This window comes from Brienomyrus brachyistius, chromosome 6 (genome assembly GCF_023856365.1).
Source record: "Brienomyrus brachyistius isolate T26 chromosome 6, BBRACH_0.4, whole genome shotgun sequence".
Classification (NCBI taxonomy): Eukaryota; Metazoa; Chordata; class Actinopteri; order Osteoglossiformes; family Mormyridae; genus Brienomyrus; species Brienomyrus brachyistius.
Genome location: NC_064538.1, coordinates 10367276 through 10389246, shown reverse-complemented (window position 1 = coordinate 10389246; position 21971 = coordinate 10367276). Strand labels below are relative to the sequence as shown.

Below are 21971 nucleotides of genomic sequence, written 5' to 3'. Positions count from 1 at the left end.
AAATACTATGCTTAGAATTAATGGAAGCAGTTTCGAGCTTAACATCACAGAAGTCTTGTTTATTACACGTCCTCTCCATAGGCGTTTAGTTTATGTTTGTACCAGTATCATCATTCCCTCTCATCGTGCCATCTGTTTGTCACACTAAAAGAAACTATACGTTTCCTACCCTTCTGCATTCAAACACTGCCCCTCACCGTTAAGACTTACAGTGAACAATTACCGGGTTACCACCAGATGGACTGTGCGTGCGAGTCTCTGCGTGTGTGTGTGTGTGAGAGAGATGAGTTTCTTTTGCTTTTTGCGTTGGTTTGGTGATCGTCTGCCGTATGTTTGCATATATTATTGTATTACCTTTAGTTCGCCTTCTCACCTTTGCATCTGCGCACAAAGATTCAATGTGCACCGCTGTCATCGTGTTTATCGTCGGGTAGTAGGCGAGGACCGGTCCAGTTTGTTTCCCCCATTTATACCCACCTACTAGCATCCCAGTTGTATTGTCCAAATTCTTCCTTAAAATGGAAACGGTAAAAATGACCGACGAGAGAAGTATTTTAAACAAACTCGTGCCATATCATCATAACAACATAACATTGAATGATGTCAAGTAAATACATTGAGTTGAGGGCAATTGCTTTTCTTGTTTTCTCTTCTAATTAACGAGCTGTTAATTAACAGTGGACAAGTGAGCAGAGTGAAGCCGCTACTGTTGTGTGAGGAAGAAGGGTGTGGGTACAGATGTGTGCATCATTCATACCTGAATTTTTGTTTCTTGCTAAAATTGCTCCATTCTCGCTAATGCCATTGCAGCATCACACATCAGGTAACAGGGGCACATTCTGATGGGTCAGAACTCAGACAAATGAAAGTCCTTGGTATGGGAGCACTGAAGAGACGGACTGTTTAATATGTGGTGAGGGTAAGAGGACTGAGTGCAGAGAGTACATCCATCCAACCGCTTATCCTATGCAGGGTCTTGGGGCATGGGGGGGCAGATCTTATCCCTCCTATCCCAGAAGCTATAATCACAACACAGGGAATAACCCAGGATGGGGTACCAACTTACATAGGTCTCACAAACAATAACATGTTTTAGCACTGTAGGGGAAACTGGAGAACACAGAGAACACCCCACAATGGAACAGGGAGACCATATAAACACATATAGCTGGGTCAGAGAGTTGATCATTGGTCCCAGAGGGGTAGGGGAACAGTACTAACCACGGTGCCACCATGCCACCCAGTATAAAACGCGTGTGGGGAAAATAAATAGGGTTTGAATAAAAGGATGCTGTTATGTAAGGAGTTACCACAGAGAGTGCTGGATTCGCTTTACTGGACAGTGTAATTTACTGCGTGTATTCACTCCTAGTTTACTATATGGTAGAATTAAGGAGCAGATATTCGTCATTAATGGTTTCACTGATTTGTTTTTATGGTGGAGCATTCAAAAATAAGTATCCATATGTAGTTACAGATATATGGCTCACCTCACCAGCTTTATGGAAAAAAGAAACAAACTGTGTCTTTAAACCTCTGCAAAGGACAGACGGCAGATCATGAATTTGACAGTTCCACCTGAACTCCATCAGAATATGAGACCGCAGCTGGTATTCAGGATGTATGAAATTCTGAAAAATGAATTATTCGAATTTGTACTTTTTCTGAAACCACTTCTCCTATTCAGGGTTGCAGGACAGGGAACAATCCAGGATGGGGCACCAACCCATCACACACCAGTCACTCATAATCTGGCAACTTCAATTCATCTCGGCATGTTTTTGGACTGTGGGGGGGAAACCCAGAGGAAACCCCACAACAACAGAGGGAGAACGTGCACATTCACACACGAACGCTGGTCTCAGAGGGTGTGCGGCCAAAAATGCTAACCACTACGTCACCATATTTTTTTTTGAGGAATAATGAATGCTCAGTATTAACTTACTTGTAATGAAAATCCACACAGTAACACATCTGTACAGAATTTCCCGAAATTAAGGACATTTTAGGATTTTTGTTTAAACATTTAATGACATACACTGACAGACAGACTTTATTGATCCCAAGCAGGAAATTCTGGAGTGTAGAGCCCAAACATAATTACTGGAGAAAATGTAAAACTCACTTGTGTTTGTCTGTAGTCGTACATCAATGTGACAGGCAAGGTCATGGTGGGATATTTCATGTACTATCACAGTATTTATGAGAAAACTGAGGAAAACAGATTTTAAAAATAAGTTGAGAACTACCAATAGAAACTGGTCTGGTTCCTGCTCGTAGCAGGTGTTAAAAAAGCTACCTCCTACTCCAAGCTGTAAGTTCTGTAACTTCCTGTCTTGCTTTTACTGACAATGTAATGCATAATTGTGAGACACGTTTAAGTACCAACTTATGCGATGAGACTTCAGCTGTTCTTTGGGAGGGAGGGATGCACATCACACACCCCACATCAAAGCTACTGCAAGATCTGCAACACAGCAGCACGGACAGGTGAAGAGATCTGCTGGCATAGCAACAAGCACAATCACAGAACAACATGCACAGTCAATATCGCAGACCCTGGAGTAAAGCACACACAGTCAATGTTAGTGATGCAGGAAGGTGTGACTGGCTTTGGTGATGGTACAGCTAATTCAGGCAATATGTTGGTTCATCTCCGCTGTTCATGCAGAAGGCAGATGCTTTTCTTCCTCACACCAGGCTTTTTCTACCACCACTTGTAACTTTTCCATCCATATTACTTGTTTTTCTTTACCCTGCTCTCCTTGTGACAAGATCTTCACGGCTGAAGTCCCATTAAAATCTAAAAACCCTGACTAGCCTTTGAATCAGTAGTTCCCACCTTTTCAGTCATAAAGTTAACAGTCATCAAAATGTAGCAGTATTTGTCCTCAGTGCAGATTTAAGAACACCCCTTCACAGTCACTAATAGGTTTCTCTACTCTCCAACTCATCCAGTGGTGCATGAACATTCCTGCACAGTTCACATCAGCATTAATACTGATGCATTCTTGTGACTGTGTAGGATAACTTCACATAACATCCTTCATCTTTGGCTTACTTCACCTACCTTGGAATTGAAATGCAATGACTTCTATACACAATCCATTCCCCTTCTCCTTTCACCTGCTAAATTCCATGTCAGTCCACACCTTGTACAGGTTCAGGGTCTGTGTGAGATGTTCCTTTGCAGATGACCTACAGTGGCTTCATTTAACCAGGCATAAAATTGTAAGTACTAGCCAGTACTGGACATCCCCTGTGGTCCCTCTTACTAAGAGTTGACCATCAAAAAAACACTACCTTCTCCGCTCTTAGCTGCTGCTCTGATACAGTCAGCAAAAAAAGCAGTTTGGGCTCACTTGGAATAAGGGAATTCTTCCAGAATGTCCATCAAAATAATGTCATATTATTAAAAAAAACTGTATTTGATAAAAAATACCAAAAACTTAGAAAAAAGGAATAAATACATTAGTTGGGCAGTGAAGAGCGAGTGTCAGTAGTAAGTTTGTTGTTTCACATTGTAAAAGAGTATTTATAAAACTGAAAAGACTTGGGGCACGTCGGGAAGATGCACATCTTAGCACCTCTCCTACATGAGAATCGATTTAAATGCCACGCATGCCACCATAGCCTAGCACTTCCCTCATCCCATCCCCCACTAGGGAAGAAATAATTCAATCAGGCTACCAGGCTTTCCTTAAAATAAAAAGTGGCTGTTGGTCATATGAACAAAGCATTGCACATGTTATTGCAGTGTACGCTAACATACGCCCCCCAGGTTCTTCTGCAAATGCAAGTGAATACAGGTTGCAAGCACAGGGTGGAGATGTCGATTCTTCAGATATGGGTGGGGCGCAGGGAGCCAAACTCCCCCCCTGCAAGGGGCCGGGACCTCAGCTGGCCCCCAGCCACGACTGCAGCAGGTCCCAGTGTTTCCAAAGCGAGATGAGCAGCAATGCCAGCAGCAGGCTGGCAGCCACACGCTCGCGGCTCTTCATCAGTGGCGTGATGAAGCTGGCCAGCGTGGACACGAACACCAGCAGCACGGCCATGAGGGCCAACACCACGTTGATGAGCTTCCCCAGCAGGGCGCGGGCGGCACCCCCCTCAACACCTTCCAGCTGTACCACCTGCTGCTGCTGCTGCTGTAGCTCCAGCTTGGTGATGCGCGTCAGACAGGATTCCACTGCCTCCTGGAGAAACGCAAGCGCGTACACAGTCAGTCAGGCAAAGTGGTGTGTTTTTGTGCGAACCAAATAGCAGTGATGCCAGTCGGCGCTGTGATCTGGGCTCCAGCCAGGATGGTTTGGCTTACCTGTACATCTCGGGCTCTCTCATAGGACTGATAGGCCACCTTTTCCTCCATGCTGGCGAGCTCCTGTTTCAGGTTACTCATCTCGTTCTGGTGCAACTCTGTCAGGTCATTCAGCTGCTCCTCCAGACGCTCGTATCTGTAGGCACAGACACCGATACAGACAGAGACTCCTAAAGCTACACGCACACAGACACAGCTGCCCTTACAGCTTTACTGGCTGACCTGTAGCGCTCCTCCTGTAGCCACTGAGTCATGTAGTCATAGTCCCTCCGCAACTGGGTCTTCAGGTCCTCCATGGAGTCTTCCAGATGCTCCTGTCCGTTTTTGATGTCCCGCAGCTCCTCCAGCAGGGCGTCCCAAGAGCCGTTGATAGTGTGGGCCCTCGGGCTTCCTGCAGCTGGTCCCGCAGGGCTGCCCGCCGAACCAGACGTGGCACTGGAGCAGTCGTCCTCGCTGCCGTACTTGGGGCTGGAGACCAACGTGGCACTGCCGCTGAGCGTGCGGGGCGTGTCCTCGGCCCGCGGGTCCTCCAGCGTATCCTTCAGCTGCGCTATGTTGTCCGCACTGCCAAACTTGTTGCGGATCAGGCTAGCAAATTCCCGTGGCTTGGACACCACGGCCGTGTGAGAAAGAGCAGATACCCCCCCTTTCACCCCCTCCACCACCCCTCCCCCAAAACCGCTGATGCCAGCCCGCACATTGGCACCCACATCTTTCAGACCCTGCTGCATGTCCCGCAGCACGTCCTTTGGCTGGCGAGTTGGGCCGTTCTGGGGAAAAAGACACACAGGTACATGAGATTAGAGGGGGGGTTATCCCCACAAGCTTTTACAGAGCAGATCTTCATGCATTCTCAACTGTCTGTTACACTGTCAAACAAACTCTTACAAGCTGGTACCAAAAGGTCAGACATACGGATCCACATATATCTATTCTGTAGACTATTTATCCACTGGAGCTAAGCTAATGGTCCTTCTTTTCATTACTGACAAAACGCCTATGAGGTACTTAAACTTCCCATCAATGACAGCCGGATCCTTTCTCCAATAAAGACTAGTTAATTGTTTCCTGAGAGAGAAGCGCAACCTCTGATTTTGAGGTGCTAGTTTACCCAGTTCAGGTTACTAATTATTGTACTCTTATTGTACGTGTCTTATACATGTACTTATATAAATGGGACAGTATGTAGCTCTGTGGGCTAAGACTCTGTGCTTGCGATTGAAAGCTCACTGGTCTAAATCCCATGGAGTGATCTCAACACTGGGTCCTTGAGCAAGACTATTAACCCCAGCTGTCAAAGGGACTGACTGACACTGCTTTCTCGACTCAGCGTTGCGTTGGATAGAAATGTTTGCAAAACACATGTAAATAAATAAAATAGTTTGGAACTTTTGCATATATTTGTCTCCAGCAGGTACTCAGGCTAAAATGAACTACTGATTTATAAACCTCATCCGTACAGCCAATATTACATTGCTGTTAAAATCATACCTACTGGTTTTTTCAGCAATATGTTACTTGACTGGCCACAAATACTTAATAATAATCTTGTTACTACTGGAGTACAAATCATGAAGAAGAAATATAGTCGGTACTTCAGATAAAAGATGCATAATGTTGCTTTGTTGATGAACAAACATGAGATCAGTATTTCACTTGTGTCATCCATTACTTGTTCCTTCAGTAGTTCCTCAGTAGTCCCTTCAGTAGTTCACAAAGGTTTACAGAATTAGCAGATATGATAACAAATATAGTAACTGTTTGAGAAAAAACATGCATCAGTATTCATTAATGAAGCATTAACATAATAACTAAGACTTAGTGTACGGTTACTTACAGTAATACATAAATAATAGCACAATACTATATTATTTTTGCCCCGTCAAGTAAAGTGTTACTGTTTTTTTCTTTCATTCACAGAAAAATATATCTCAGAACTCATAAAAATTTTATGAATGATGCAATAAAAGCTGGATGAGATATTCATATTAGGGGTGAAAAAATAAGGCAATGCATCGTAATGAATTGGTTATTAAAGTGCCAATTCAACTGCATCGATCTGTAATGACAGAATCAGTCGTTCACGCGCTGTGTACTCACAATGTAGTAATGTCAACAGACAAATTACCAAAACACAGGATGGCGGGGAAGTTCATTCTTAAAAGATGCACTGCCTGAAGATCATTATTCCATGATGATGATCTTTGTGCTAGGACACTTTTGGGAAATGCCTCTCTTTTTGTAGTACAAAAAAAATCCCTTTCGCTATCAATAGTAGCAATGGTCAAGAATCTGAAGTAGCTAACAAACTAGGTAAATAAAAAGTAATGGTAGCGGTAATATGATACATTGGTTAACATATCAGTATTGGCTGATATTCGTTAAAAATCAAGATATCAGTCTGAGCATTGGTCTGATGAATCTTGGCCATTATTGCAGGCCGATGTTTAAACTTTATCAATATAACAGCACCAGATATTGCATTGGCTGATCAGCCATCTTCCACAGTGAAGAACAAGGGATTTTGTGTGCTCATTCATCACTTAGAGAACATCTTAAAGTACTGGCCTGCAACATGTTTATAATTCATTAATTAGTAATTACTAATTTTCAGTAACTTTCACAATATTGGAAATTAGGATCCCATTGTGATGTGTGAAATATTTTCAGTGAACTTATAAATGACTAATGAATCATGATAGAAATTGAAGGTTTCCGATTCATCAATTCATTCACTTAACTGTAACAGAATCGAATGGTGTTAATTTTGCCAATGAAAATTTTGACGACAAGCTATTGGTTGAGGATCTTTTATTTCATGACTAAATTGTAACGATAATGTAAATGAAAATGTTGACCACAAAAATTACAACAAAATCTCTATTCGTTACGCTCTGACGAGTAAAGACGAGGTGAAATTGCTGGCTCTGTTTGAGCAGACAACCTAGATCACAGCAGCCATCTCAAAGCATTAGCTATTATACTTTTTAACCAATCTTTAACAAACGCATAAATGTGCAAGGGCAGGTACCAATTCTCACTGTCTCCATGAATCTTTCTCATTGGGTGATTTGATTTTCCCGCTTGATGCATGTCTGCACAAACGCCAGTTTCCAGTATAACTAATGCTAACTTTACACCCTGATTTTCTGCTTGCCGTCAGTTTTGGAAATTGCCAACAAAACCCCCAGAGCTGATGCAAATGGGTGTGCGATTGGCCCTGGCAAATCGCCTTGATCATGATGTGTGAACTGTTCACAACATGAAGACGCCCATCAAATATCTAGAAGGCTAAATATCTGGACCTGTCGGCAACTCCGAATCCCGTAGGTGTGGAAGGCGCTTGACTGCCAATGAGCGCAGTGACAAGCCACAGTGAATGAGAGCGCAAGACACGGGGTGAGACGAGAATGTTCAGGGATACACACACACACACACACACAGAGGTTTGTAATTATATCTTTGTGGGGACTCTCCATTCATTTCTCTGGAGAAAACCATAATCCCAACATGACGACCTTAACCCATACCCAGCCCTAACCTTAACCATAAGTAAGCAAACATAATATGAAACTTTTGGAATTTTCAGTTTTTTGATAGCATTTACACAGTGTAATATAAACATAATCCATAGTCCTATGAGAAAGCCAGAGATACAGTACAGGTAAGCCAAACCATCCTGGCTGGAGCCCAGATCACAGCGCCGACTGGCATGTCTGCTATTTGGTTCACACAGACACAGACAAACACACATATATATACAAGGGTCATCTAGGAGAAAAGTGCCTTTTTGAAACTAAACCGAGATAAGTAACCTCTATCTGATAAACAGAAGGAAAAACACACAAGCTAAATACTTAGTCTTAAATGCCACGCTAATGTCCTGTTTTTGTCATTTCAGCAATTTTACTGTATTATTTACTTTCTGTTTTTGAAGAAGGGTTATTGTAAATTGTGAAGAAGGTTTTGCACACAGTTCAATGGACATTTGATAATAACAAAAATATTACAGTACAAAATAGGCAATGGGTGTTTTAATACTTAAACAAAAATGAAAACAGGGAAAAGTACAAGTATGTCTTGTTGATGTATACAGAAAATAAATACGATCCGTGAAGTAACTGATGGTATTGCAATTTTTCTAACAAACTTTAGGCATTCATTTTTATATATGAAAGAAGTATGGTAAGTCAGTAACACATTCCCAGCCTACATAACTTAGTATCACAGGATGTGCTTACTTCTCAAAGGAATTATTACAGGCAGGAGTAAAATCCTTCAGAAAATTCTATTCCAATATCCTGAACCTGTCTGAGAAAATTATAACTAAAAAATTTACCAAAATTATACTAAATTTAAACCGGAGTTCCACTGACTAAATCTTAACTAAAACAAAACAAAAAGGAAAGACTAAAATGTGACTTTATTCCCACTACAATTTTCAGTAAATGACTAAGACTAAAAGTAGATTAAAAATTCTTGCCAAAATTAACACTACCTGTGCCAATTGATTTACACCCCTAATTCAAATAAAATTAATTGAATGCTCTTGAATCTGACCATATTAATACAAGGGGGCACATAACCAGAACTGTAATTTGTTCCAGCTGTTGATTGTTCTTTGGTGTGTGTATATAAGGCCCTTCACTCTGTTCAGCCTCATCCTCGAAACAGGGAACCATCACATGGTGTTAGATCAACCACTAAGACATTCCTAAAAATGCAAATCTAAAGTGTACATTCTCTGCCTTGGTCACCAGAGCTACTCCGTACAGCAGTTAATTATCTTTGCTTCTATACCATCCTGCATCCTTCTTGATGCTAAGAGATCTCTGACCTCCATCCAGTAGATGAACCTGCTTCATCCTGGGTACTGACAGTTGCCTGTATTAGCCCCTTCCCAGGCCACTGCTACCATCAGCTTGATCACCTGACCACAATCACCCACCCCTGTCATCCACAATCGAGCCATTTATATTTCATTATATATATTTATTATGGATTCTGTACAGCTGAAGTTTTACCAGAGTGCTACTCAATCAAATTTCTTTGAAAACAACTCTGGAAAAATGACTGTGAATAGCTGCAAAGCCTTCTGTGAAAGCTTGCTTGAAAGAAATACACTTCACTAAACGAAACCTGACTGGCTGTTTTTTTTCTGAAGTCTGTAATGAAACACCTGCTATAGCGGATCTTTGTCTGTATCATATCGAAAACACATTTCCAGCAAGGCATGACACTTCTTTCTTCCCAGATCAAAAAATGCAATACAATGCAATACTGGGATCATCAAACAAGGGCATCACTTAAGACTTATCCAGTTAACCAAAAAAAAATTTTTTATCTAGATTTGTTATATTTGAAGTTTAAAGATAACAACATCATATAATCTTTTTCAAGAATAATAATAATAAAGAAACTTCTGTAATTGCGCGACATCTGATTCATACATGAGGGTTAATGTGTCACCTGTACCAACTCAATGGAGGGAAATTTAATAATGAGGGTTTCCGATGTGGCTGGACACTTCTACACTGTATCAAGAGACAATGGCTTCATATAGAGGCAGTTCCCAGCTTACGGATGAGATCCGTTCCCTACGAATAAGCTGTCAAACTGCTGAAGCCGTGAAACATTTTCGTGTCCCAAAGTGATGCATGTGTTTGTTATTACAGACAATTATATTTAACCTAAATATTTGATATAATAGGCTTTATGGCTGTCGGTTCGTAAGTTAAAGTTGTCCTTAAGTCAGTCATTTTTAGCCTGGGGACTGCCTGTACTTCATTGAGCAATAGGGTCCTACTGTTGATGGTAATGCAAAATAAATCTAGAATTGGTACTCAAGGCAAAAAACAACTAAATGTAGCTGTCAGCTGGTGCCAGGACAAAAATTCAGACCTCTTGAAGGCAAAACGACAAATGCTCAAGTTAGAATATCTCTACATTACACAAAATACAAAAAGAATTTACAAACCTCAAAAAATGCAGAAAGAATGATTGTGTCTTCCAAAGGAAAAGGGGATATATCAGACAGAGTCTATTTTAAATAAGCTGATTCTGCAAATCGCTAAGGTCCCATACTTGTCACTGAACAAAACTGATGAGAAGATACATGCAGGCACTTGCATCCAAGTGAATTTGATTCAATTGAATCACTCAAGATTCAATCGAAGTTAATGAGCAAAAAAGTGAGTGGATATTTGTACAGAAGAAGTTCCAATAGGGGTTGACATAGATTTTAACGACAGGGATAATGAAATAACGCAGAGGGAAGAGGCTGTCGAGGGTGACACGGTAGGTACCGTCAAGGAAGCAGATGATGTCCAACAACCTCTGCCAAGAAAATGTGCAAAGCTGAAAAGCAGCTAAAGCTCTTTGATATAGTGCCAGAGAGTATAGCAAATACATGGACAGGGCAGAACTTCTTGGACAAGAAAGACAAATGGAAATGGGAATCGGTGATGCAATAATCTGACAAATGACATTGATGGTAAACAGGGTAAGGTGATGTACAGTTGAGGTCAAATTTATTAATCATTTATTTTCACCTAAATGGATACACAAAGTAGGATGAATCACTATCCTGCTGGAGGATGCAACACCTCAGATGAAGACAACGTTTCAAAACAGTGGGTTGAATACTGGGATACAAAATGATGCCAGGCTCACATTCAAAGCTTCCAGTGTCAGACAACAAATCAACTTCACAACAGCCTGCACTATATCCGACTTAGGTAGTGTGTCTTTTTCTCTGAAGAACCCATTTTGTTGTCTGCAAACACTGGGCTTATTTGCATTTTCAAACAGTTTGACAGGACCTTTCTTGCAAAACACTTGCAAACCACACAAATTTGCAATTCAAATATTTTATGTAGTATGCTTCAACACAATCTTTTCATAGATCATCAGGACTGCTATCACAACTACATTACTCTTAAGATTACTACTTCTACTTGATCAAATAAATTTCACTAGTAGTAAAGGCTGCAAAGGTTAAAAAGCTTGAAGATATTAAACTTTAATGTGATTTTAGGAGATGTCCAATAACACAACCAGTTCCAGCTCACCTGCTCAATCTCCTTCAGCTTCTTGTGATAGTGCTCCAACTTCTTGTGCAGGTGAGCAAGTGTCTGTGCTGACTTCTGGTTCTTCTTCTCAAACACCTGTTTGATACGAGCAGCTTGCTGCTTGTCGGCATTGTGAGCCAGCTTCAGGTACTCAGCCACGTGACCGTCGCGTGCCTCCTGCTCCACACGAATCTGCTCCGTCACTTTCAGCACCTTCTGCTGTAAGTGTTGCACGGCGGCTCGCAAGCGCTGAGGATCGGCTGTTTCAGGGACGTCTATGCCTAGGCTACCATCGGAGCCACCATGGCTGGCCGGGACAGGCAGGCCCAAGCTCCACTCGCCTCGGTCCAGCTGTAAAGGAGAAATGCATATTGCCTTTGTGATAAAGAAGCAAGATGACTTCAGACACTGAAACCTACATGATGAAATAAATTATCCACAACAGCCATTTAAACAAACACCAAATGCCAAGTAATAAATCTTCTGAATAGCCATACCTCAAACTGGAGTGTACAATACCTTAAATTATGAAAACTTCATGCTGACAAGTTAAAAATAATGCCGTCAAAGACATTTATCTGTAGGCTATTTATAAATAAATTCACGATGTGGCTTTTATTGATCGTCCAGGTACTAATCAGAAAATGGTACACACAAGTAAAAATACCTACTTGTACACATTCTCAGAATAAACCCACTGAATTCCAGCTACACTAACCCTTCAGTTTAGAGTGAAAACCTCATTAAAAGGGTTTTTGGAACAACCTGGGCGCCACAAACCCCAGTCCCCCAAATAACCTACAAATGAAGCTAAACGAGGCCCCAGAGCATTCATAGGTGCTTACCCTGTCAGCTGACCTCTCAGCCTCCTCAGGGCCCAGATGCAATGGCACCTCACTGGTCAGCAGAGCTGCATCGGTGGTGGAAGAAGAGCGGGGCCGACTGTGGTGTGGAGCCAGCCCTGGAGGCCCATCTTGGGGTGTCCGCCGGGCCAAGTGCGGACTGCCTCCTCTGGGTGCCTCGGCCGCAGGGTTGCTCTTGGTGCGCCGGCCGCTGGCGTGCAGGCTGGCGCCGCGCCTGATGGGCGGGCGAGCACGGATCTGCTGCAGTACGCGGTTGAATGCCGTGGGTCGGGCTGGCAGGTCATGCAGCGATACGGCATATGACACCCGGTGCATCTCAGGTGAACGCTCCTTCTCATCTGCAGATTCATGGTCTGAGTGGGACGCTGCCGCTGCTGCTGCAGCTGCTGGTCCCGCGGCCAAACCTGCCCCTGGCTCTTGGGGACTCGGAACTTCTCGCTCACGCGAGCGCCTGCGGCTGTGGAATAAATGCTTCAGTCCATGGCCAAACATGGAACCCTCTGACAACTGCTGAATCTTCTGCATGGGAGGAGGGGAGGATGCACAGTGAGAAATGTTTGGCCTACAGATGAACCGTTGACAATTATAGACTTTCATTAAGTAATTATAACATGCAACCTCTAAAACCCTTTAAAATCACTTCAATTAAATGTCAGTTGCGGTTAGAAAAACATTGCAATGTTGAATTTCCTTCCATAAAAGGGCAAAAGAAATTGAACTTCCAGAAAAAAAAAAAAATAAATAAATAAATATATATATATATATATATATATATATATATATATATATATATATATATATATATGCAAAGCTATATATATATATATATATATATATGCAAAGCTATATATAACTCAGAAATATGAGCTTCATATTTGAAGAAATAATATAATATCAGTTATATCAGTGTGGTTATAAGTGTACAGCAATGCTATTGGAGGATTAAAATGTTTTAATAGACACAGGACTATTTTTGTAAATCACACAAACATACAACGTATTAATGAAGTGTCACCAAAAGAGTTACTGCATAGAACATTAATCGCTTGAGCCAAAGAGTTTACAAAAGAAGTAAAGAATAGTGTGTTAGCACAAAGGTTCATGCAGAATATTCTGATGAGTAGCATATTATTTTTAAAATAACTGCTAAACATTTAGGTACCATGATTTCTAAAATTACTAACCTATGATTTCAATCCTGGGGATTAGAAAATATGATCATATCTGCCAATGAATTTCCTACAAACTGCAGATAATAACGGTAAAGGGAAGTTAGAATGGCCAGTAAAAAAAAAAAAATAGTCAACAATCTTGGTTTCATATGATCCTGACTTTGACCCTGACTGTAATTCCAAGCCTGTGAAATCAATCAAACTTTATTTAGCCTTGTTCATTTTCACAAGCAGTATTTCGTTATAGATGATTTTCAAGGGGGGAAAATTGATATTACCGGGAAACTGAAAATCATGGTTGAATAAGAGTATTGTGATTGAAGCATATGCCTATTATTTATTTATTTTATTATCTTGCTACAGACAATGTTAACTCATTAAAGTACTATACACATAATTAAAATAGAATTTCAAGGGAATCTACATCTCATTAATTTCACAACAGTACTTAACAATCCATATATTTGTTCTGTTTTCACATGTTATAAAATAAACTGTCTCCAATAAACGTGCCCAACACTCCACACAGCAGCACGCATACAAATGAAGTGTGCATTTCCAAGCAGATCAAGAATATGATCAAACTTCTCACAGCTCCGGGCAAAAGCCTGCTATGCCCAGTAATTTTATGTAAAAAAAAAAAAAAAATTGCATGTACCCAAAGCCACTCCAGCTAAAATGCAAAACAAACAAAAACCGCACACAGGCTGGGATGTCGACCACGCCTTTTCAACCAACCATTCACGCCATGCTTGAATGCTAGATCATAACTAAGTACCTTTAGATCTGGTGGTTTGGTCCTGGTTACGGCAGATTGCGGGGTCTGGCTGGTGGGATTTACCTCGGAATGACCCCCAGGAGGGTCGCTGTGTTTCACCTCCACAATGAAAACACTGGGTGTATCCTCCTTCGCACCGCACAAAGTCGGGCTGCCGCCCTCCTCAGTCGAAGTAAAGTCATCCGATTTACAACGTTTCATTTTCAATTATAATGTTGAGTTTATATGCATAAATATTTACGTGGTTATCTAGTTGGCTAAGATCAACTAAAAGAGGCATCCTCCCTAGTCATATAATCTGAACGACGCCAGTCACCTGGCAAAAGAAATCGGTGACCTTATCGTTCATCGTCATCCTGTAAACTAGAGTTAGCTCGCTAGTTAATGATGATCGTTAAATATTGGGCGCTCAAGCCTTTAAGTTAGTAAGCAACAGACATGACAAGCGTCCAGTTATCGTTATATGGCAACATCGGCAGTCCCAACTGTTTCCTGACTAGCAGTCAATAGCACATCGAACATTTCTCTATAACACTCAAAATATTTCAACGAAAAAAATGTATGCTGTTACCAGCAATAAACAAAACTGGGAGTTCGCCCAGCAGACTAATTAAACGTAGGTCGCTGTCAACTCATAAATAGGTAAGTGGATGCATAAATAAATAATAAAATACACTAAAAAGATCGGTGGCGGCTATCGCAGGATGGTACACCCACATACGAACCCCGTCCGCCTTCTTCTCCGGGAATTACAGTCCTACTCCGTTAGCGCCGGCCGACTCATTTCCTCTGAACACAAACTTTATTTCGCTCCAAATGTTCGACTATAACCGAAGTCTCAGTCACGCGAGGCGTGCCACGGGCTGACCACTCGCGTCACTCGTACGAGCAGCGGATAACGGTTTTGCGGCTGCGGTAATACAGGTCTCTCGGACATCCGGGGGCTCAGAGACTCCCGTTCAGAAATGAAGGGAAAAAAACTGACACAAATAAATGTAACAGTCTCTTGGTCTAATTTTTGAAAATTGTCGATTTTAGAAGTTCCCATAAATAAAAAAGACTACTACAGTCGGAAAACATTTAATAACACGTAATACACATACGATGCTAGTACACAACGCGACTTGAGGAGAGTGTGGGCAGTGTCAGGGACCGCTATTTACAGCTGACAGTCTGGAAACCAGCGTTGACGCCACAGATTCCAACCAATAAGCAGCGAGTGCGTTGTGTAAAAATACCGATTTTCCTTCGTTCACGCTCTGAAGTTGAACTGTAACCCTTCAAGTTCCGCCTTCCTACTTCCGCTTCTGGTACGGGGTGGTGAAAATGGCTGCTACCCGTTACCGTCGGTTTCTAAAGCTGTGCGAGGAATGGCCGAGGGATGAGTCGAAGAAAGGACGTGATTTGGGGACATTTTTAAGACAGAGGGTAGCCCTGGCTTTTCGAGAAGGTGAAAACACACAGGTAATCTTCCCAGTGAGAACTGTAGACGAACCATATCAAAAAGTGGCTAGCAATGACCGCATCCTCTACGTACTGGCAACCTTGTTCAATTGCTGTTGGCCGCGTCATGTGAACTGTATTTGTGTGTAAGTAGTTAATGAATCGACCATTCGGTTTATTCTCCGTATTCTCCGATTTTAGTGAACTGCATTTATATAAATAGTTATGTTGCCAACACCATGGCATGTTGCATGCCCTTGACCAGGATGTTGTCAAAGAAATGCTGACTATAGTCAAGATTTTGGTAATTTAGCACAAGTGGGTTTAATGTCTTTATTATACATTTTAAAATCTCCACAATGAGAAAGACCTGTTTTTATAATCAGAGTAATGCCTCTTAAAATATTACTGTTGTATGAACATACAGATATTTATGTGTCTGTTACAGTTACCGTAGTGTGATGTCTTTTTTCCAATGTCATACCCTGCAACAGTGTGAAGGGACAAAGATTAATTTGTCACATTACACATTAGAATCTTTAATTTTGGGAAACGGGACATTAACTGTTTCAATTCAGACTTTTCTAGCATAGTTTTGCTTGGTTGTAAATTCATTTGTTCTTTTGTGATGTTTTTCTGCCTGCATTTGGATGGTGCTTTGTTACTTGTGTATGTTGTTCAGTCCACCTAAATTTAGTGGGACCCAGAACATTGTGTTGAGACCTGAACCAATTTGTGCCTTGTGGAAATCTTGACCATGTTTTTACCCTCATTTACCTGCAGATTTCGGACCCAGAGAAGTGTGATCAGATGTATGACAGCTTAGTCCGCATCAACAACAACTACTACAAAGAGAAGGCATGTCCGGTGTGCTTGTAGAGTTGAATTGGCTGCTTTAAACTGTCTGCAGATTTTTCTGGTATCAAGACTTTGCCATTTAACTACTCCTGCTTCTGCTAGAGCTAATCATCCACACATATCATCAATGTACCTATTCTACTGGCATTTAGTCTGCCAAGAGCACACCCAGTGTTTATTGTAAAACCATTTCTTAATACATACACTTTTAGGCAGCAGAAATAAACCAAAAGATTGTATTTTGTGCATGATATATATATCACTTTTTGTTTTGCAGTTCCCTCGAGTAAAGGACACTAGCTTCACTGGTGTGACAGTTGAGGAATGTAGACTATTGTTATCTACAGGTCAGTACATGAATCTTGTCAGGAATGAATGGGAATTACCTTAACTGTTGTAGTAAATGGTCATAGGCCTGTTTATTGCTTGGTCCTACAAAGCAATCTATGCTCCTGCACGTCATATTTTTTCAGGAAGCATGCAGCAGATGGATGAGGAGAAGAAGAAAGGTTTGTGGAAGACACTAATGGAACGCTTTTCCTCCAAGCAACCAGAAGAAGGTGCTGAAAAGCACACTGAAAAGTAATGCTGCTCACCATAGATCACTATTCTGTAAATATCGTTCTAATTTAGTATATTTTCAAATTACACTTTTTTTTTCATTGTCATACCTATGTTGTACTTAAGCCAAAAATTGTCCAATGTGTAAATATGGTTACAATTTTTAGAAATATACCGGTTTGATCGAGTTTTTGCCTCATTTTGTATACTTTTTAACTACTGGTCAGGTCTATATGTAGATACTCGAACAAAAGCCCCAAAATAAGCCCTTTTCAAGGTTTCTCAGGACCTAACCTCTCACTCAATTTCAATGTGATTCTGTAGGGCTGATGAATGGTTGGAATGTGGTGTATCCTTGAATAAGACACTTGGCCTGAATTGTTTAAATGTTCAACTTTACTTGCCAAACTTGAATTGGATATAAGAATGAAATGCAACTCCTGTCTCAAATGCATGTGGTGAGGTTGTTCCCCCAAACAGTAGAGGATGTCAGGAAAGCTAGAGAAGTTGAATGTAATTTACAAGAGAGATTTTTTGCTAGACCTTGCTTGCTGCTAGACCAAAACACATATAAAATATCAGGAATTGCCAGGCGGAGGGTATATGTGTATAGTCTGTGCTTCACAAGGACACTGAAGGAATGGGCATGAAATATGTAACACAAATGGTATTCTACGATTCACAGGAAATCCTTAGCAATATAGAGGGTGCACACCCAGTAAATCACAGAGCCCCAGCATGTAGCACTAAAGTGTACTTGTCTGATACCCACACATTATGAAAAGCTAAAGACAGTTGTCAGTTTCTGTTTAATTGTTTTACAAAACGAATGGAAAAAGGAAAATGATGCAGCTGTGAACCTTTTCACAGGACAGGGATTGTTTCCGTCCCACCTAGTGAGGCAATGGGGCTTATGGAGCTTGAAGGGGGTTTAATCGCACTTGGGCTCAGGGTTATCTCTCCAGATGCAGTAGTTGAGACAGGTGGCAAGGCACAGCCATGCCAGGTAGGGCCCCATGAGCAGGGTAGCTGGACGGCTGATTGGGTACCAGGACGCCATGGTGGCCCCCACAGTACCAGTCAGAATCACAATCTCTATCAATGCCTGGAAGGGGGGGGGATCCACATTTCAGCAACACTATAAAAACAGCACAACTGAAGATAAACACCTTTTTCTGTCTTCCTCTTAATCTATCTTAATATTCAGTATTCTATAAATACATGTGCAGTTTCTGTAAAGATTGTACGATGAAATTCAGCTGATTGTCTGAATGGTCCCAGGATATAACCATTTGCACCTTCAGTCTTTAAAGATTGAGGATGCATCAATCATACTCACAAGTTTGATCCTGTGAGCTCCAAAGAAGATGGGTGTCCAAGCCCAGTTAAGAGCCAACTGTAGCCCGTAGAGGCCCAGTGGCACCACTGCATCCTGGGTAAAGCCTCCAAGTTCCTTCCACACTAGGTAGGAGCCATAACTGCATTGCACACAATATTAACATAGCATTGCAATGTTAACACAGAAAAACATCCACAGTCCAGCATAACTAAAACATGTTGCAAAATGATAGCTACCTGGCGATTATAAAACTGGGAATAAGAATGATTTAAGTGACAATCACCTAACATTCTTGCATGCTTGTGTTCTGTATAAATTCACTTGCTTCGTGCTTGTGAAATAAACTAGTGGTAGTATTTTCAAAATGAAGATCACCCTCAAGTCACCATCCAACCCCTCCCAGGACCCTCCCAGTCACACTAGTTATAGCTGGGATTTCAACCACACGAGCATGATCTTCATGGAGACACTATAGTATCACTCACCCCATGCCAGTATAAAGCCCCATCCACACCACTGGGAAAGCAGAATTGGGTGGACGCCATGCTGGCTTGATGAGGCTGGGATACCAGGTCTTCACCTCCCTCCGTGTGATGATGCTTCCACTGAGTCCACCCAGGTGAGGTAAAGCCGTGAATCCAAGCATTTGTGCCCACATTGCTGCAAAGACAAACATCACCATTTCCTTTGCCGCGACATCAGTCTTATTGGTGAAGACACTTGCTCCGTCAGTCTCCCTTCAGTGATGGCAGGTTAACTTTCCCAATCCTGGTCCTCTGAACACTATGCTCAAGGCACTACATTGTCATTTAAAGCTTCGTTAGAATAAAACCAGCATATGCTTCTGTGCTGTATCACGTTAGATTTGTATTGAAATTCATTCTTAGATTTTATTAAAGGGTATTAACATTTGGTTTCATTATGCAGAAACTACATCACTTTCATAAATAGTCCTCTCATTTTGAGGCACCATAATATTTGGGGCACATAACAGGTGTTTGGGTACTTAATTAGCGCACATATGAGCATCTAGCATCTAGGCCTAGTACTTATTTTAGGCTTTTGATAACCTTTTGAGTCTGCTATTGCCATTTGTCAACATGAGGACCAGAATTGTGCCAATGAAAGTCAAGGAAGCCATTACGAGTTTGAGAAACAAATCAACCAGACATAAAACAAATTTTAGGCTTACAAAAGTAACTGTTTGCACCTAAAAATGCACTGGTGAGCTTTTAATCACAAAGGGACTGTTAGGCCTCTGTCGTAAGACTACAACAAATAGACTCGCATCGCAGTAAGGCTCAAGTATATCAGTACTGTGCAGACTAGGAGGGAGAGGCAGGAACTGATGAATCAGCAGACACCCGTTTCAGCAAAAAGGAAACAACATCCTTCACTTTTCATTGTTGGCAACAGGTTAAATGTGTGACGTTAAATGGCGAATATGTAAAAAAAAAAAAAATCATGAACAAATGTAATAAGTCGTGAATAAAATGTTCAAAGCTGTCATTCAGACAGATATCCGTTCAAACAGATGTATGAGAATTTTTTTCCCGGTGTTGCCTATTGCTTTTAATGGAAAGTGGGCAGAGTCATCGAATGGCGTAATACGCTAATTTGCATACGTATTGCGCCATCAAAAATAGATTTAAAAAGCGTAGGAAATGAAAGACAATATTGTACGAAGAAGTAAAAATAAAGAAAGAAAATATTAACATGAAACTGTTCGAGCACTGCAAAATAGCTAGGCTTACTGCTCGCCACAACTATTAAGTTGGCACTATCTTGCGCCGCTGTTGCACCTTGTTCAAGATAATACAGACTACGGGGAATTCAGCACTCCCTACCACTAAAAACACAGCATTTCACAGCATTGTACCTTAATATAATTTAAAATAAAGTATGAAGCTCACTTCATTTTCTCTAGTTAAAGCCCAATGGTATGTTGCTGTTTTTTTAAAAAAAAAAGAAAAAAAAGTGAATTCGTTATTATTTTTTTTAATTATAAAGCAACGCGCATTTGGTACAACTAACGAAAAACTGGTCACACTGATTACAGCTTTGGTTTGACTTACGATCACTGGGATTCACGTTCACAAGAATTTTTGCGACCGTCATTTACCACTAGGGATGCCATCCGTCCCTTATAATAGGGGATCGTCCCGTACAGCAGTTTATTTTCCAGTGTGGGACGATCCCCTTTTATAAGGGACGGGTGGCAACCCTATTTACCACCGAAGACAAATATATATGCAGGGCGCAACGCCATGGCAAATTCTGACCGACATCGTCATCAAAATCCCCAACAATGTATTTAAAAATGTAGCCTATACGTCGTTTTTTCCTCATCCAAAACTTTTTGAATAAGACTTCTGTGCGTGTAAGGACAGATGGACAATTCCCGGATAAGAGTAAAGTATCCTAGCATTAATATCAAGCTGGCGTAATCATAAAAAGGAGAATGGTATAAAGTATCTACGGATATCCAAATCTTACCTCCAGAACCTTATAGTTGTTCAGTCCGTAAATATGATATATAACTAGAGGTGAGTTACACAAGACTACGTGCGGGTGATTGAATGCCCGCCCCCCTTAGGCCAACGTTGTGTAACTATTAAAGTTGGTTCGGTTATATCACAATTGGATACGCCGTGCAAAATCACGTGTATTCCAACTCCCGGTACTAGACATACAAATACGACGTTATAACATAGGTTATAAAACAGCAAGATTCAGTATTTTAAAGTATAATTCACAAAAAAGCAATCACGTGTTCCTTAGAACTGCTTAAAACTTCTTGCGTATTTTAAGGATTTGTTACAAGTTTATGCATATGAATAGACGATAGGCTATTTGGAAATCGGAATCATAAAGGTTTATGGATATAAAATCCCACCGAGTTCACCACCCAAAATGGGATGTAACGAAGCAGCAGTTGCGAATTTTTTTTATCGGAATCCTTTACTTTAAAATGAAAAGTTTTTATGTTTGAACTTTAAAGAAGTCATGTAATCTTAATGAAAACCGGAGCCGGCGTTAACCGAGTTCCGTGTGACCTGGCATCGATAAGGGGATGCAGCATAGCATTCTGTAAAGCATTACCCTAGGAATAAAAGAAAATAATTAGCCTAGGAATGAAAATTACCTGAAATTGCAATATGCAGTTTTCGTTTGTATAATGTATATTGGGAAGGGAGGTGTCGATACCAATACATATTTTTTTTTCCTTTCAACAGACTCACTGGAAGGTCTCTTTCAGATATTTGATGCCAGGCATGACCACAATACCCTATAGAATTACATCCGAAGTACCTCGCCTTGATTCTTTAACCAGGAATATTCTTAACCTTTACTAAATTAAGTAGGACTGATGTCAGGTTTAAACTACAATATTTAACTGCTATTATCCAAAAAGGCATCCTAAGAAAAACACTAACAAGTGTCATTTTTGCAGAAATTAAAAGATATGATTTCCAGTGCAGCATTAATAGTCTTTCATTAGGATCGAAAGAGTTTTTTGGAAAGATGGTTTTTTGGTGCAGCCTTGTAGCTGAACCTTATCAGTTACA

The 21971-nt window shown here is 41.0% G+C and overlaps 3 protein-coding genes across 10 annotated transcripts; 1 reads left to right on the top strand and 2 right to left on the bottom strand.

The window, feature by feature from the left end:
• Positions 1-2011: 2011 nt before the first annotated feature.
• On the bottom strand, positions 2012-15281 carry LOC125744806 (transmembrane and coiled-coil domains protein 2-like). Of its 7 annotated transcripts, none has more exons than XM_049017051.1 (7): positions 14265-14393; positions 13436-13497; positions 12234-12770; positions 11389-11739; positions 4541-5088; positions 4319-4454; positions 2012-4196 (listed from the first exon to the last, which is right to left on the bottom strand). In XM_049017051.1, the coding sequence occupies exons 3-7, from the start codon at positions 12741-12743 to the stop codon at positions 3897-3899; spliced, it is 1845 nt and encodes a 614-aa protein (XP_048873008.1). In that variant the 5' UTR covers positions 12744-12770; positions 13436-13497; positions 14265-14393; the 3' UTR covers positions 2012-3896. The 7 variants fall into 7 exon arrangements, with proteins under 7 accessions (XP_048873008.1, XP_048873006.1, XP_048873004.1 ...); XM_049017049.1 differs by having other exon boundaries at positions 14202-14327; XM_049017047.1 differs by lacking the exon at positions 13436-13497 and having other exon boundaries at positions 14202-15281.
• A 91-nt stretch (positions 15282-15372) lies between these two features.
• LOC125744809 (ubiquinol-cytochrome-c reductase complex assembly factor 2) lies at positions 15373-17251 on the top strand. Of its 2 annotated transcripts, none has more exons than XM_049017057.1 (4): positions 15373-15665; positions 16428-16502; positions 16780-16849; positions 16976-17251. In XM_049017057.1, exons 1-4 carry the CDS (start codon positions 15528-15530, stop codon positions 17086-17088), a joined length of 396 nt encoding a protein of 131 aa, XP_048873014.1. In that variant the 5' UTR covers positions 15373-15527; the 3' UTR covers positions 17089-17251. The 2 variants fall into 2 exon arrangements, with proteins under 2 accessions (XP_048873014.1, XP_048873013.1); XM_049017056.1 differs by having other exon boundaries at positions 16428-16511.
• A 190-nt stretch (positions 17252-17441) lies between these two features.
• Positions 17442-21052, bottom strand: tspo (translocator protein). The gene is made up of 4 exons (XM_049017055.1): positions 20899-21052; positions 18888-19062; positions 18403-18541; positions 17442-18168 (listed from the first exon to the last, which is right to left on the bottom strand). Exons 2-4 carry the CDS (start codon positions 19058-19060, stop codon positions 17995-17997), a joined length of 486 nt encoding a protein of 161 aa, XP_048873012.1. The 5' UTR covers positions 19061-19062; positions 20899-21052; the 3' UTR covers positions 17442-17994.
• Positions 21053-21971: the final 919 nt, after the last annotated feature.